We start from the raw sequence: 14831 nt of genomic DNA on the forward strand, positions 1-14831 counted from the left end.
GGATATTTCCGAATCCTAAGTATCTAAAGAGATAAACTCCATTTTGCATCATTTTGATCTTTTGAGCCTATTTTCAAATAATTTCCCATTGCAACCTCCGTCTGAATGATTGAATTAGGATTCCCATTTGGTGTCAACATGCGATGATTGACGATTCCCAAAGGCGAACAGAAATATTTGGTAATGGGTTGTGTTCCATTTCCGATTTCACTTGGCCTGCGACAGAATTTTATTTTCGTGCAATTTCCGCTACGATTTCTGTTTAAGAGGAGCCTCAGTTTACCGAGTCTCGATTTGTGCGGTCAAGAGAAGGCCCAGTTTCGACTGGACTGCACCTAATCACAGGGTTTTTGGTCAAAGCGGCAGTGCAACGGGCCTAGAGAAACTGAAACTGGGTCATCAAGACCCAAGTGCTGGCTAATGGGTAGGGGGCGGGGGCCAAATAGCTCCAAAGAAATGCAGCTGCGGTCTGGTTCTTGGATATTCCAACGGAAGGCGGGGGGGTTCTACCAATTATGTATATCTGTATCTGCAGGGACAGAAGAAGAGAAAAAACTAATGGCAGCATACACAAAATGTGCTCACAACTAATGGTGCTGCTTTAGCTGACTCAGCCAAGAAGCTTGCCGCAAAGATACAAAGATACGCCGTCACAGATACAAAAAACACGTGACTGTGTTGGAGCAAACTGGACTGAACTGGCGAGCTTTTTAACGAAACTCCATATCCGTCTCTCTCGCACGGCGCGCGCGCACTTCTAAGCCGATTCAAATGGCCATGTAGAGCCACAAAGCTGCAGCGCCGCTCTTTCGCTTTTTGTATCTTTCGGATACATGCGACGCGGATTGGGGGCCACATAATGTACGGCCAGGGCAGTAGGGGAATTTTTTGCTTTTGCGCAGCGACGTCGGCAGAGCGCTAAGTGTGCCACATTCTGTTTCCAAGCGCTCTCACAGATACGCCACCACACACACACTTCTGCAGCTCGGTGGGCATTTTTTTACTCTACACTATACACTCGACAAAAATTAGCCTCTAGTCAACCGAAAGATTTGCCAATGAAAAGTGTTATAAACTTTAAGCTTAAGTGAAATTTATATTAGTTAGCTATATGTTTATTTAAAAAAATGCAGTAGATACGAAAAGAGAGAGGAAAATATGATTGTTCTTTTGTTAGGTTTTTGAAGAGTGCACTCCACACAATCGTCGTTTATCAGCCTTATGACAAATTCATGTGAATTGGCAACGAAAACAAGCGGCGGCGGGGACACTGCGATGACTGCAGCATTTCAATTAATGCTGAATTCGTGTCGCACAATAGATACATAGATACAGCCGTACATTTCGGCTTTCCAAGCTGCGGCCGCTCCCTCCGCATTTATCGACGTTTGTGTTTACTTAACCCAAATGCGCCCCAACAACCAGCTAAAAGAATGAGGAGGGGGGTAGGTGTCTATATGGGGGTTATGTAAGCCAGGGTGCGGAAATGGGCTACATATGTACTAGCCACGTATGTGGGGCCTTTGCTCCAATGGAACGAGCTTTTTTAAGTGTTTGCCCACACACACACACACACACACACATGGTGGTCGCAGATACTCATTAGGGCCATAAGGGAACAAAGTAGCTGAAACGCGGGGGTTTTTAAAATTTTGCCATTTATACATTTAATATTTGTTTTGTATACATATTAATTTTTATATATATATATTGTTTTCTTAATGCGTACTGTTACTTATATCGATATTAATGGATTTTTATTTATCAATGTAGATTTGTTGTGGTTTCTTGTGTCGCAGCTTTCGTTAATGAATGTGTCGGTCGATCGGTGAACGAATGTCTGTACATCCATCATATACATACTTCTTAGCCATTGCAAACGGAATTAGTCTATAAATGAGTTGGGTCTTTGGCTAAAAAGCTAGCCCTTCTTCCACCATCTACTCTCTTCTCTCTCGCTTTCTACATGTGCACTTTGCTCGGCTTCAGGCTTCAATTCAGTTTAATTCAAAATAGATTTGACTTGCGTAAATACAATGAATGTTCATTTGCGGTAGACTACAAACTAATAGAGTTGCTTTGCTGCAGGCTGCTGAGTGTCGAGTGGATGAGGGACTGAATAACACGTACATGTACATACATAACTCGCAAATTGCCTAACGTAGGATAATGAATTTAGATTCGATCTCGCTTCGCTCCCCTCTCCACTTCACTTCCACGTCCACGTTCACCCACTACGCGCATCAATCGAACTCGTTTTACGTTACGTATTTATATTAAGAAATACATATTTTATATATTTATATAAAGATCTGATCTACATAGATAATGGCTTCGACTCGGCGCCGCGCTCTCTCTCTCTACATTCACTCATCTATCTGATTCTAACAGCGTTTATCTTTACATGGAGGATCGATTATACGTTTAACAAGCTAGATGTGTTCAATGTATTTCCATTTCAGTTAATAATCAGTTCATAAAATAATGTAGGTTAAAACAAAACGTATCGCTTATATTGCGTATAAGAAGATCAAACATTGGTTGGTTCTGGTTAATGTTGCAGTGGCTGCTCTTGTTGTTGTGCGGAAACATTTTAAAAAGTTAACGTATACGAGTAGACTAACTGAGGGACTCTTAGAGGTTACGAATTTGCAAATGATACATCATTGAGTTGGCTGGGGAGGTAAGCTACTTTGACAACTCGAATTAGTATTGACTTGAGGATCTTTTCAACTTTCTGCTCGGCTTCTCCTTCTCCTTCTCCGTCTCCGTCTCTTCCTCTCCTCTCTCCGATTCGATTCACGTCTATAAATATCGATCTCAGCGGCGTTGAGAGTAGGTTTGCTCGGTCTCTGCTACCTGGTTCCTTTGCTTTTCAATATGTGTACACAAATTTCATATGTGACCGTTCGCATTTGTTAGTTTTTTCGCTTTTTCATTGTACATTTTGCCATTTTTTTTGTAGAAAATATTTTTCCCTTTTTCGATTTTCGTTTTTTTTTTCTTTTGTTTTTCGCTTTTCTGTTTTTATCTGTTTGATTGATTTCTTTACACAGTATCTGTCATCAACACTTTAACGCCTTCATCTACCATTTATAATACAACTCAATTAAAAATTTGTAACATTCCCCCACGAGGAGGGGGGAGGCATTTAAAATATCGCTTCCGTTCGTTTAAATACATGTCGAATTTCGGTTTCCGGCACAGCACACCAGTTGCCCTGGCCTGCTGTTTCCCTTCCCTATGCTTATTGTTGCGGTTGTTTTGTAAATGTTTGTGTGTGCTGTTGCTGATTTCACTGTCTCCTTAAAACAATTTGCTAAGAACTAAACACAGTAATGGTTAGTAGAATTCAATGAACGCTGTACTGTGTGGTGTTGTGGGTGGTGGTGGTGGTGTGCTGCCCAGGCAGCTACTGCCTGCGTCTGGGTCTCGCGCAGACCTCCAGGCAGAAGCGTCGGACGGTGGCGTTTTCTCAGTTGATGGTGGCTACCTCCTGGCCCTCGCCATCGACGACGGGCATGTTCAACTGCTGGGTGACGTTCGACTTGGCCAGACAGGAACGGGCCACCGATTCAAAGAGCCTACGGAATATGGAAAACACGTTGCGGTTTAATATGAAGTCGTTTCGCTTTGTGGAAAGCACCCCATTAGTGATTTGCTTACTAAAAAGTTATATTTTCACAGATTAATGCTAAATTGTATAAAATAGGAGTTTACAAACGAATACAAAGAAAGGTAACATGCAAAATGAGAGGAATGGGACTGGTTGATTCACTTTAGGATCTGATCTTGATTTCTTGCTACGATGCACACTGAATGCCAATTGAATTCTCAAACCGCTTAACTACAATCAAACAATCACCGAAATATCTGAAAACAGAAGTTGTGGTAAAATGTAAGTTAGGTAAAAATTTGGGTTAGAAATGGATAAAGCCGGGTTTGTTATTTGCGTGCAATGCAAATCTACTACAAACTACGTATAATGAGCCTAGCGGAAATTTTATAGTGAATCAATGTGATTAACAGAAAGGCCTTCTAATCAGGCCAACTCACTTGGTGATCTCTGGCGCACAGTGCACAAAGTCATGGTCCCAGAACTTGTAGATGGGATTTTTGATCAGCTCAATAAAAGTGATCAACAGTCCCCAAGGATGCGGGCGGTTCACAATCAATCGTTCCAGAAGTACGCGAGTGATCTGCTCCTGAATTGCCTCCGAGTTGGCCTCGGCAAACAGATGCAGCACCGCACAGCTGAAGTAGTGCGTGTGGCTGTTGGGATAGCGCAACTGGTTCGCAATCGCATTCAAGAACAGATAGCGACCCTCCGTATCCAAATCAACAGCAAGATTCTGGAAGATATCCATGTGGGCGCTGTGTGCTATGTTCGAGGTGTTGGGCACAAAGTTTTTGTTTCTAAAAATGTTCAACTCGATTAGGAAACCACTGCGCAGAGTATCTCATCCTTTAGAACTCACCTGATCAAAGCAATCGCCTGAGTTCCCACATACATGACCAGAGCATTCATCAGTGCCATGTTGTAACGCGTTCCTGGCTCGCTGGTCACCTGCAAGTGACCACGTAACTCCGATAGAAAAGTAACTGGCGCCCGGGCCTTGAGGTACGAGTCCAAATCCTTCTTGAAGTTCGGCGGCTGGATGTTCATAATGTAGCTGCTGAGCACCTTAGGTGCGTTACTACTGTCCGACAGCATGTCCACCTTTAGGTTGGGTGTGAAGGGATCGGGCAAGCGCATATTGCGCGGAAACGCCGACAGGATGATGTTACGCATCTGGACGCAGTTGGGCGGGATGGTGTCACAGAACCCAAAATGATAGTCGCACAAGAACTCCGGGAAGTCGTGAAGCAGAACGAGTAGAACACGTAGCGTCCCCTTATACAAAAGTTGGACTGGTTTGCCGAGCTCAGTGTTGCGTAAGAAGGGCGCAAGATATTTAAAGAGGTCCTGCAGCAGTTGAGCGTAAAGCGGCCAGCCCTTTTGCCCGGGAATTTGGACCAGGATGCGGCCGAGGAAGACGCGATGCGAAATGAGCTCCAACCAAGCAAAGCAGAAGCCCGGAGCCACGCTGGGATTCAATAAGTGATATGTGTAGGCGAAGGCCGACACAATACTGTGCATCAGGGACTCGAGAATCACATCGGCTGTGCACAGCTCCATGAACAGCATCATGAAGAAGCGATGATAGCCAACCTGCTGGAAGCTCACGCCACGCATCTCATGGTCCTTAATCAGTGTTCCCAGCACAATGCCCAGCACCTTGTTTAACAGGTTGATCTTGGTGGTTGGATTTCCTGCTTCGCCTGAGTGTCGCACGAGCATTGCGATCAGATGGACGAACGCATCGATCCACTGGAATATCTTGTTCTTGGCCTGGTTGATTGGTAAACTCGGCTCGGCGAACATTCTGTACACCACATCCGTGCAAATGTGTGTGGCCTGGCGGAAAAAACGGGTGATCAAGTCGTCCGTTTTCAGGATTCCATATGTGTTCATCTTCTGGACAAATGCACCGAAGTTGCGTGCATCGCGCGTAGACTGCTGGTTCTGTTGCGTGTACAGTGCAACCCAATCCTTAAGCAGAAACTCCGTCTTCTCTTGTAAGCCCGGCGGATCATCTGTATCGCATGACTACAATAAAAATTTCCTTAGTTAATAAATTCAAATGATATTGTTGTCCTTACCCTTACGTGATGCATGCCGGAGTGGATGTAATGGGAGGCTCCCGACAGATAACGATCATTGCCGTTGAACGGGCTGTAGTCGCTGCTCGTGTTAAAGTTTCCGCTCCACAGCGTATCAATAGCATTCACAATGCATTCTGGATACCGATGGCGATGCTGAGTGAGCCTACCTAGCAGCTCAACAGTTGCCATGAATTCGTTGTCCGAAACAATGTTAATCACTCGATCGTCCATGATGAGGCGCTCCAGCAGTGCGATACCGAACGATATGGCCACATAATTGTTTCCGTTGTCCATGCAGTCGCGTAGCATTCCGTCAAACTGATTCAGATTGACAAAGTGCGACGTAATCAAAGCGCGAGCTGCCTCCACGTTGTATCGCACCTCCTCTCGGATATCGAAGAAACACTTTGTTACCGCTCGCTCTGTGTTTGGAGCACCGAAACTGTTGTTTAGCAAGCCAAGGATACGGAGATGGATGTTTTGGTACATCTTCATTTGCTCCATGTTTTCATGCATATTGACCAATCCTTCGGTCAAGCCCTCGACCGCGCGGGTCAGCAGATTAAAGGCAGACTCTTGGTCACGCAGTCGACGCGTCGCCATCAGAGCGTTGAGGAGCATGTGCATCTTGCTAGCCTGGATCTGGAGTGTCGGCACTCCGATTGCCGTGTTCATGAAGGTCTCCATTTTGCTTGCCAGTTCCCCGTATACCATGCTGCTATCATCATTAGCAAACACATTTGGCTGAGACAAATCCGTCGGCTTGGGCACAAACAGGGCAATATCGCGATCGCTCATCTGCTGGAAGCCAGGTATGCTTCTAGCGAACTCCGAGTACACAGCATAAAGTGTAGCTGGAGCCGCGCCCACCTTGATGCGCACTGCTTCTGGAAGACGCTCCTGTTGATAGGTGAGGATCTGGGCGTCCACAAAACGGTTTCCCTCTTCACGAGCAATTTTCCTGGTCTCGAAATCGGTGCTTAGACGCCTATCAATCTCTGCGGCTGCCTTTTCAGCAGATGTTTTCTGAATGAAAGCGCAAACTAGCTCAACATTTTCGCTGGCTAACTGCATAGCAGCAGCTTGGATCTCAGCCATGCTGGGCATCCCATTTAGACCCGACAGCAAGGCCTTGTGCAGATTCTGGCTAATAGCACGCGCTATCTCATCCTTGCCGGTAATCATGGCCATGCCGGCGGCAAGGTTTCGTACCATCTGATGAGCGGCAGTGCGCATTCGGTTCTCGTCGGCATCTAGGGCGAAGTCCTTGCGGATGATCTGCTCGGTAGTGGCACAGGCAATGCGGATGCTTCGGTCCACAATGGGCTGCAACCAGTCGGTTATCGTGCGCTCCACGGCGTTGACCACAATGTGTTTGATTCCGGGATTGGCGTGCAGGAACGGAGTATTGGGTGGCAGTACCAACTGCTGACCAATAAGCTGGAAATTGCTCACGTTTACGTCCACGTATGAATAGCGCGGCTCCGGTGGCGGTAGAGCCACCTGGTTGGAATCGGTGGGTAGATTGGGCGAAGATACCGATCCAGGAGTACTATTAGCTCCGCCTGCTGCCATCATCATAGCGGCAGCATTTTGGGCGTCCACGTCCGCAGAGGATGGCGGTGGAGGTACCTGCTGCTGCGGTGGTTGCTGCTGTTGTGGTGGCGGCGGAGGTTGTGCCGGGGATTGCTGTTCACGCGGTAGAGCTGGTGCAGAAGCCACTGGCTCAAGTTGTTTCGGTTTTGGTTGCGACATCTGTTCAATCAAATGAGTTCGATTGGGATCCTTCAGGTAGATCACTGGTCGCAACTTGGCCAACTCCAGATTAAGTGTTTTGCAGAGTACTTCGATTTCAAACTTCAGGTTCAGCTTGAGGTCTGGCTCCTGGTGAAGCTCACCAAGCACGTACATGATACCCATTGTCCATGGATTGGGCGATCGGAAGATGCGAGACTTGGCGGATGACTCAAGGATCTTGGCTACGAAAGGAACCACAAAAAGCAGTTCCTGCTGGCCCTTATGGTAAGCCTCAGCCAAAAGGGATTTCAGATCCAGATCCAACTGCAGGATGGGGCGATTGCGACCTAAGGTCATCATGCCCAACCAGTGTCCGAGGTTCTTCAGCAGACTTCGATCGGAGAAATTAATAACTCCCTTATCGGAGCGCAAGAGTACCTTGATGTTGCGTAGGGTCTCTTTGGTTACGAATCGGTTGATCTCGCCGTTTTTAAGGGCATCCAAGAAGTTGTAATAGAGTGTGTGGAAGTTGAACTCCATTGATGCGCGTTTGAGGACCAGATATTGCGCTAGCCACGGCCAATACTCCTTGGTCATAATCTCCTTTATCTCATCGCACTTCTGCGGTATGTTCAGCTGGCTCAAGTTGTTGAAAATAAAGGCAGTTTTGTCCTGTACAGGCTCGGGTGGCACAGTCACTTTCTCTTCCTGGTTGGCCACCAAAAGTGTGTCGATATTGGTGGCATTGGCGATGGACTTCATTCTCGTGGCATGCGACACAGCAGCGCTTGATTTCGGTCCCGATCCCGGGGTGGCAGCGGGCATATTACCTACAGAAGAAAGAGTGGAAATCAACGTTATTACATGCGGAAATTGATTCTTTATAATATAGCGCTTTCCTTAGTGGCCATTGTGTTTACTTAATTATATTAATGTCGTATATCGACTTGTTTTATATACTTCTCATACCTAACATGGAGCTATTCCTGTAAATTGGTTCCGTTCCTGGTCCGCTAGATATTGCCGAAGGAATAGTATTGCTGAGTCCAATCAACTTCTGAGGCGGCGGCTCCTGGCCGTGCATTCCGTATTCCACATACTGAATAAGGTGCGGCGGGAAGTCAGAGAAGTGAGGAATGGAGCGGATATGCTCGCAGTATTTGTTGTAGGTGTGCAATCGAGTTCTGAATCTGTCCAGTGCCGTCACACCGAAATAGTAAAGCTTAGATCCATCGGGCTTGCGGAGGGCATCCAAGACACAGCGCAGAGAAAGGCCCAGGGCAACAAAAGTGGGCACCAGGTTGCGATCTATAATGCCACCAAATAGCTGCGCAGTAATCTGGAGCTCTTTCTCTGGGTATTGACAGAAAAAGCGATATTCCTCGAACAGATTGCGCAGCATGCACAAAAAGACTTCCTGTTCGCGCCGGTTACTTGACTCTTTAAATCGTTGCAAAATGTCCAGCACTTCATCGATGGACAGCGTTGGATTCGGCTGGTGGTTGTAGATGCGCTGAAAGTATGAGTTGACCTCGTCTTCAACTTCCTTTGACACAGGTATCTGGAGATCGGCCATCACAGGGTTGTTTGGATTGGGGGCCGTTGGAGTCGGCGTTGGTGTCTGCTGTTGTGGACCCCCTGGCAGCATGCGGCCTAGGTTTCCTACGTTGGGTGGTGGCGGAGCCTGCGGCATCTGCATGAGGTTCAGCGGATAGGGATTGGCTCCCGGAGTCATCAGACGTGATGGAGAGGCTGAAATTGCACGTAGAATTTCGTTAGATAGGATTAAGAAGCATCTGTGATAGATTATGCACTCTTTGCCTATGAATGCCACTTACTCAGCATGTTGCCAAAATTAAATGCTCCGTTCGGGCCGCTGAGGTTGAGGCCGGCCAAGTTGTTGGACATATTCGTCAGAGGATCCATTCCTGGTCCGAACATCTGCGCGTTGAGGTTTCCGGAGAACGGTTGCTGCGGTGGCGGAGGGACTATGCCTCCAGGCAGATCCATACCTCGATGGCCGCGCAGAATTGTTGGTGGAGGCGGCGGAACCAATCCTGGCTGCTGCTGTTGTTGGGCACGTGCCTTGTTAGCCATAATTGCCACGTTCGCGGTCATTTGCATGATGACTTCGACCATCTCCGGCTGCATGCAGTTATTGATGCACGTTTGCAGACAGTTGATCATGGTGGTAACTGTCTCGGGCAAGAGCTGCGCCTGCTTGGGAGGCAGCTGGTCCTCTGGCACTTTGGCGTTGATAACCTGCGGGCAGCGACGGTGCAGAACCTTGATTATAGCCTGCATAAAAGGCTCTCCATGTTCGCGAATTTTATCGGTAAGCCACTTTTCCAGCTTCAGGTACTCGCGCCGAGAGGCAAGGCAAGCCAGGTCGATAATGAATAAAAATGAACGAGCGTTGAGCAGCGCTGATAGCGCTTTTAAATCCTGGGCAAGATCCAGGATGCGCGACAGTTTCACCTGATCGAACTCATTGCCTCGGAGATACCACTCGGACATAGCATTCATGATATTGGACCGAAGTTGGAAGTTGTTCGAACTCCAGGCGCTGGCCAAGATCACGTTCGAGTTGGGATGGTTGCCAAGGAACGTTGGTATCAGTTGGTTAAACAGATCCTGACGCAGTGGCGTCATCGGCGGACTGGTGTTCAATAAGGCCAAAAATAGCACATCGGGACAGTTCTGCGCTGGGAACTTGAATAGCTCATGGACCTGCGTATAGTATCCCTTGTCCGCAATGGAGAGCAGCACCTCCACCAGGTGAAGCGACTTCCAGGACGAGATCTCCTTATTGTCCGCATCCGGAGCCGTCTTAAGCACATCCAACGCTGGCTGGCTAAATACAAAGTCGGCGAAGGAGAAGAGATCCGGGTTCTTCAGCATTGTCGCGATAAGCGACAGCTGACCTTCCGTGTTTGCCCAGTGACGGTAAATGCATTCTGGATGTGGAAATATGTTAGAGCCAGTGGCCAGCCGAAGGATGGTGAGCAATAGCTCCAAACCGATGCGATCCTTCAGCACGAACTCGGGATGATCAAGTTCTAAAAATGAAGAATGATATTCCTAAAGATTGGCGATTGCGAAGCAATTATCTAGCTGTTACCCATGCACACGTCCTTCCAGTTGAGCTGAGGCACCACCTCCTTGAGCGCCTGCACAAAGACATCTGGCTTCCAAGTTTGCGTGGCCTCCGTCGTCTCCTTCTTGTCCTTCTTATCACTGGACGAATTGCCATCGCTGCCATCGTTGTTGTTACTGCTGCCCGGGGTCTGTTGCTGCGGAGTGATTTGTGTCTGCGAAGAGCCACTGCTGTTGCTGCCACCGCCCTGTCCCTGACCAGGCCAGAAGTTCGCCGGCGTCGGTAGATTCACATTACAATCGAGCAGGGACGAGTGCCTTCGGCACATAAGACCCACGATCTTGGCGACATCTTTGGACTGAAGCTCAGCGCGTTCTCGCTCACGGGAACACAAATGATTCTTACACTCTTCAACGCTCGATGTAAATTCATAACCGATTTCAAGGATTAGATTAATCCAAGATGTGTCCATAATATTATTTTTGCCCTGCAACATAACATTACATTAGCGAATTGTCTTTTTCAATAAGTGGCTTACGCACCTGGTTGGTGAATATTATCTCGCTTAAATGGTCATAAATATCCTCGATTCCCACCTCGTTCAAAGCATCTGCTTCGAAACTGGAGCTGTTGCTGTTAGTCGTCGCTTCGGCCTCCGCATCCGTTTCGCTGGCACCTGCTCCCGCAATCGTCGCCGTCGTCGAGCCGTAAAGGAACGGCGCTAGAACCAGCGGTACCGCCTGGCGCGGAAACTCCTCCCGAAGCTTGACCAAAAACTGTGCCTCCACCTGCGGTTGTACGTACTCGCTAAGGCAGCACAACAAATACTGCAGTAGATCGAAGGAGATCTCCCGGAGACCGCTGTCGGCCGGGCCGGTTCCTTTATTACCCAAGTAAGAGTCTATCAAATCGCTGAGGCTACCTTTTAGGTTGTTTCTGGCAGAATGTTTGAGTTCTGTGTACGAGGAGTGGGTCAAGGCCAAGGCAAAGACGCACTCACAAACCTTGTTGATGCCGGTCAGTCGGGCGACCTGGCCAACGAGATCCGCTACCGCAACAGGCTTCAGGGACTGCTCAGGAATGAGTATCCATAAGTAATCAACACTTTATGGGGATTGTACACTCAACTCACCTTCTGGTTGCTGGCGAAGAACTGGTCAAAAGCGTAGCAGATGTTGGACACAAACGATGAACTGTGAAGCTGACGCTCCAACTGGATGCCCAGGAGCTTCGCCTGCAGCTGGACCGTAACTGATGGCACGAGATCGCTGAAGTTGATCACGGAGAACAGGTGGCGCAGGCTGCTGCGATCCGCTTCCAGGCCGTGCTCTTTAACGAACTGCAAGATGTCGTAAATACTATCAGTAACGTATGGTTTAGTATCGAAGAGCTGCATTGCGTAGGGTTGGAAAGCCAATATAAGTGCCTTGACAGCGACTGCCCGCAATCTGGGACACATATCACTGTATAAGGGACAGTTAATGTTTAAAACGATTCCTCAGATTCTGCGGTGACCAGGGGTTTTTTTTTTATGTGATTTTCATCGCAAACTTGGAAATTTTGACAGGTTCTATTATGTTCTGTGAGTGTCTGAACTTTTCTCTGTACAGTTGGATATGTGTTTACGGATACAGGGCAAGATGTAAAGTAACATTTTGGAGGGATTATTTTTAATTCCAGGCAACTGTTTTCAAAAGAAAATTCATGTAGTCATTATTTCTTTCCCGCTTAAAAACTTTACATAATTGGATTTTAAAAAGCGCAACCAGAAGGTTAGTTAAAACATTAATTTTATCACTGGAAATTCCAGTTTAGGTGCACTACTGTTGGGCTCACAGGTTTCTGAGATTATCTTGAATGCTATAACTAAAGGGGCACAAATTGGGTATCCTTAAGCTTTGTTAATGTATTTTCTATCCGATAATTGCTCCATGGAATCCAACAAATTCCTAGACCTTTCTTGGAAAGGTAGACCGTTCGAATAACTTGGAAACTTGGCTTTTTAAATGGCAGACATAGATTGTTGAATATTTCAAAATTGTTATCATTTTTTTAATACAATTTTTGAGGGATATGCCATTTACTGTCAAGAAAACGGGATCTGTAACATAGTTTGTCCCAAAAACGATTACTTTTTAGGGGATTGTTGGACAAATGAGGCCATTCTAAGCCAAGTATTTGTTATGATACTAATTTGAATGGCAAAACTTTGCCAGGCGGCTAGATATCCCCCCTCCCCCCTGCGGATCCAAAACTGTTGAAATATTTGATCCGGAGTTCGGAGTCCGGAATCAAGGCCTCACTCCGAGCGGGGGAGCGAGACAACAGCTGTGGCCCCGCCGTCGCAGCTGCTCCACAACAAATTACACACGCGCCCACTCGCTCGCACACGCTGGCGAAACGTTACATGGGTGAGGAGAGAAGAGAGCATGACGGTGCGCGAAAGGAAGGGGGTCACAGGAAAAAGTGCGACATATTGCAACTCTAGCGAAAAGAAAGCGGCCGCAATTGATATTCCCACGCAATTTGTCCCACGAACTTACTATTCAATTTGGTTTCTCTCGATTGGCAATGAAAAAACAGAAGTTTCGGGGCCGAAAAGCCCTGCGCTTGGCTTGGGCTTCCCAATTCGAATTTCGCAACTCGATTTCGCACTACTACGCTGCGAAATTCACACTGCCGACAACTCACGAAACACGTGCGTGGCTAAGCGCACACAATTGGCCTGGTTTTACACATTCTGGAAAACTTTTAGCTTAAACAAAACGCTCACAAAACGCGCAACGCCGTGCAGAGAAATTTTTTCAGCTGCCTTTACCAAAAAACTGTAATGGCGTCGGCAAAAATGCACGAGCGAGTGAAATGGCAATAGCCCATTCGTGAGTGCGAACAATTGGCAACTCTGGTTGGCCAGGTGCGATATGTTGTCGGTTTGGCAACACTAAACCCCCCAACCCCTTCAAAATGTTGTTGTTATTGTTGACAAAATGAATTGGAAATGGTTCATGGAAACTTTGGTAGAATAACTTGGGGGGCACCTACCTGAGTTATTTGCTCGCTGCTCTCATTAAAATTTCGCTTGTTCACGTGCTTGACCAGATTTCGAATGTGCGTTAGCGGTGTCTTCAGTTGGCTCTCTACGTTCATAATTCTACGTATCAGTTGTCAATTCCTCAGCGGATGTTTCTTGTTGCTGTTGCTTTTGTTGGAGGCCACCAGAATTTTTTGTTGAGCACACACGTTTAGCGTGCACTGGTATTGGAGATTAGAGATATTTGACGTATTCGCTGTTGCTTCTTGGCGCTTTTCATTTCACCTACGGCGCAATTTGTTTTTGTCTCTGCCTTCCTTGGTTTTTTTTTTGTTCTTTTTTGGGTCTGTAGATTCATTGGCCGCGGCCCCCATACAAAAGGGGCCATCAGCAGCTCTACATTGCAGGCGGCATCTATTAACGCATAAATCAAATAAACAATAAACTCGCTTTCATGGTTTCATGGGAGAAATCCGATTGGCTTTGTCCTCGGCCCAGTGTGTACAATATTGCAATAGCTCACGTAATGAAACAATATGAATCAATCCGCACGTACAGCGAAAACAGAAATGAAAAAATACTACTACTACCACACACACGGACGCACACACGGGCAGTTGAGGCAGAATATATGATTGATCGTCGTCGCTCTCCTTTTCCAATTCCTTCCGTTTGTTTTGGTGTTTCGAGTCTATAGCTTTTGGGCTCCTTTGTATATGTTTGCTAGGAAAATTACTTCAAATTTGTTTGCACTCGTGGATTTTTTAATTATTGCCGAAAATGAAAATTTTGCATTCGCTGGGAAGCGTGTTCAGTAACCGATAGTTCAGTCACTACTTTGGTCACTACTTTGGTTTGGCACTCACAACGAATATTGTCACAAGTCACGGGTTTGTGATCAAAATATAGAAATCCATAACGCCATGTGATACTTGTACCATAAAAGCAGTAATACTCTTTTGAATTACCAAAAACGGCGGCAAATCTTTGCCGATTAGTAAGGGATAGATAGCCGATGTTTTTCCGTTAAATTTAAACTAGTAACGAAATATATACAATAAATTGAAATACTAATAAACGCATTATTAGTATCGATAATATATAAATATAAGACAATTGTTTAATTTTGTAGAGTCAAGCAGTATTAACTTATTCTTTTAATGGTTATGGTAAAGATAAAGATAATGTTTCCACAAAGGTAAGTTTATGATAACCCATGGACTACTCTATTGGATAATATTTAGAATTTTTCAAATGCTT

At 46.4% G+C, this 14831-nt stretch overlaps 1 protein-coding gene across 6 annotated transcripts; it reads right to left on the reverse strand.

Moving 5' to 3' along the window:
• Window positions 1-1641: 1641 nt before the first annotated feature.
• On the reverse strand, window positions 1642-14430 carry LOC6733726 (CCR4-NOT transcription complex subunit 1). 6 transcript variants are annotated; one of them, XM_016167166.3, is made up of 10 exons: window positions 13583-14430; window positions 11673-11879; window positions 11083-11610; window positions 10565-11027; window positions 9282-10502; window positions 8413-9195; window positions 5710-8273; window positions 4479-5650; window positions 4057-4416; window positions 1642-3584 (listed from the first exon to the last, which is right to left on the reverse strand). In XM_016167166.3, exons 1-10 carry the CDS (start codon window positions 13685-13687, stop codon window positions 3476-3478), a joined length of 7512 nt encoding a protein of 2503 aa, XP_016026697.1. In that variant the 5' UTR covers window positions 13688-14430; the 3' UTR covers window positions 1642-3475. The 6 variants fall into 6 exon arrangements, with proteins under 6 accessions (XP_016026697.1, XP_016026698.1, XP_016026699.1 ...); XM_016167167.3 differs by having other exon boundaries at window positions 5704-8273; XM_016167164.3 differs by lacking the exon at window positions 1642-3584 and adding an exon at window positions 3654-3873 and having other exon boundaries at window positions 5704-8273.
• Between the last annotated feature and the right edge of the window lie 401 nt (window positions 14431-14831).

This window comes from Drosophila simulans, chromosome 2R (genome assembly GCF_016746395.2).
Source record: "Drosophila simulans strain w501 chromosome 2R, Prin_Dsim_3.1, whole genome shotgun sequence".
In the NCBI taxonomy this organism is placed as follows: Eukaryota; Metazoa; Arthropoda; class Insecta; order Diptera; family Drosophilidae; genus Drosophila; species Drosophila simulans.

Bases quoted from the DNA above. Each gene is read 5' to 3' on its own strand.
- LOC6733726 (XM_016167165.3), bottom strand. From the start codon at position 11,999: ATGTGTCCCAGATTGCGGGCAGTCGCTGTCAAGGCACTTATATTGGCT. The intron at 11,611-11,672 runs GTGAGTTGAGTG...ATTCCTGAGCAG, and splicing joins TCTTCGCCAGCAACCAGAAG to TCCCTGAAGCCTGTTGCGGT. The intron at 8,274-8,412 runs GTATGAGAAGTA...TTTCTTCTGTAG, and splicing joins CAGGAATAGCTCCATGTTAG to GTAATATGCCCGCTGCCACC.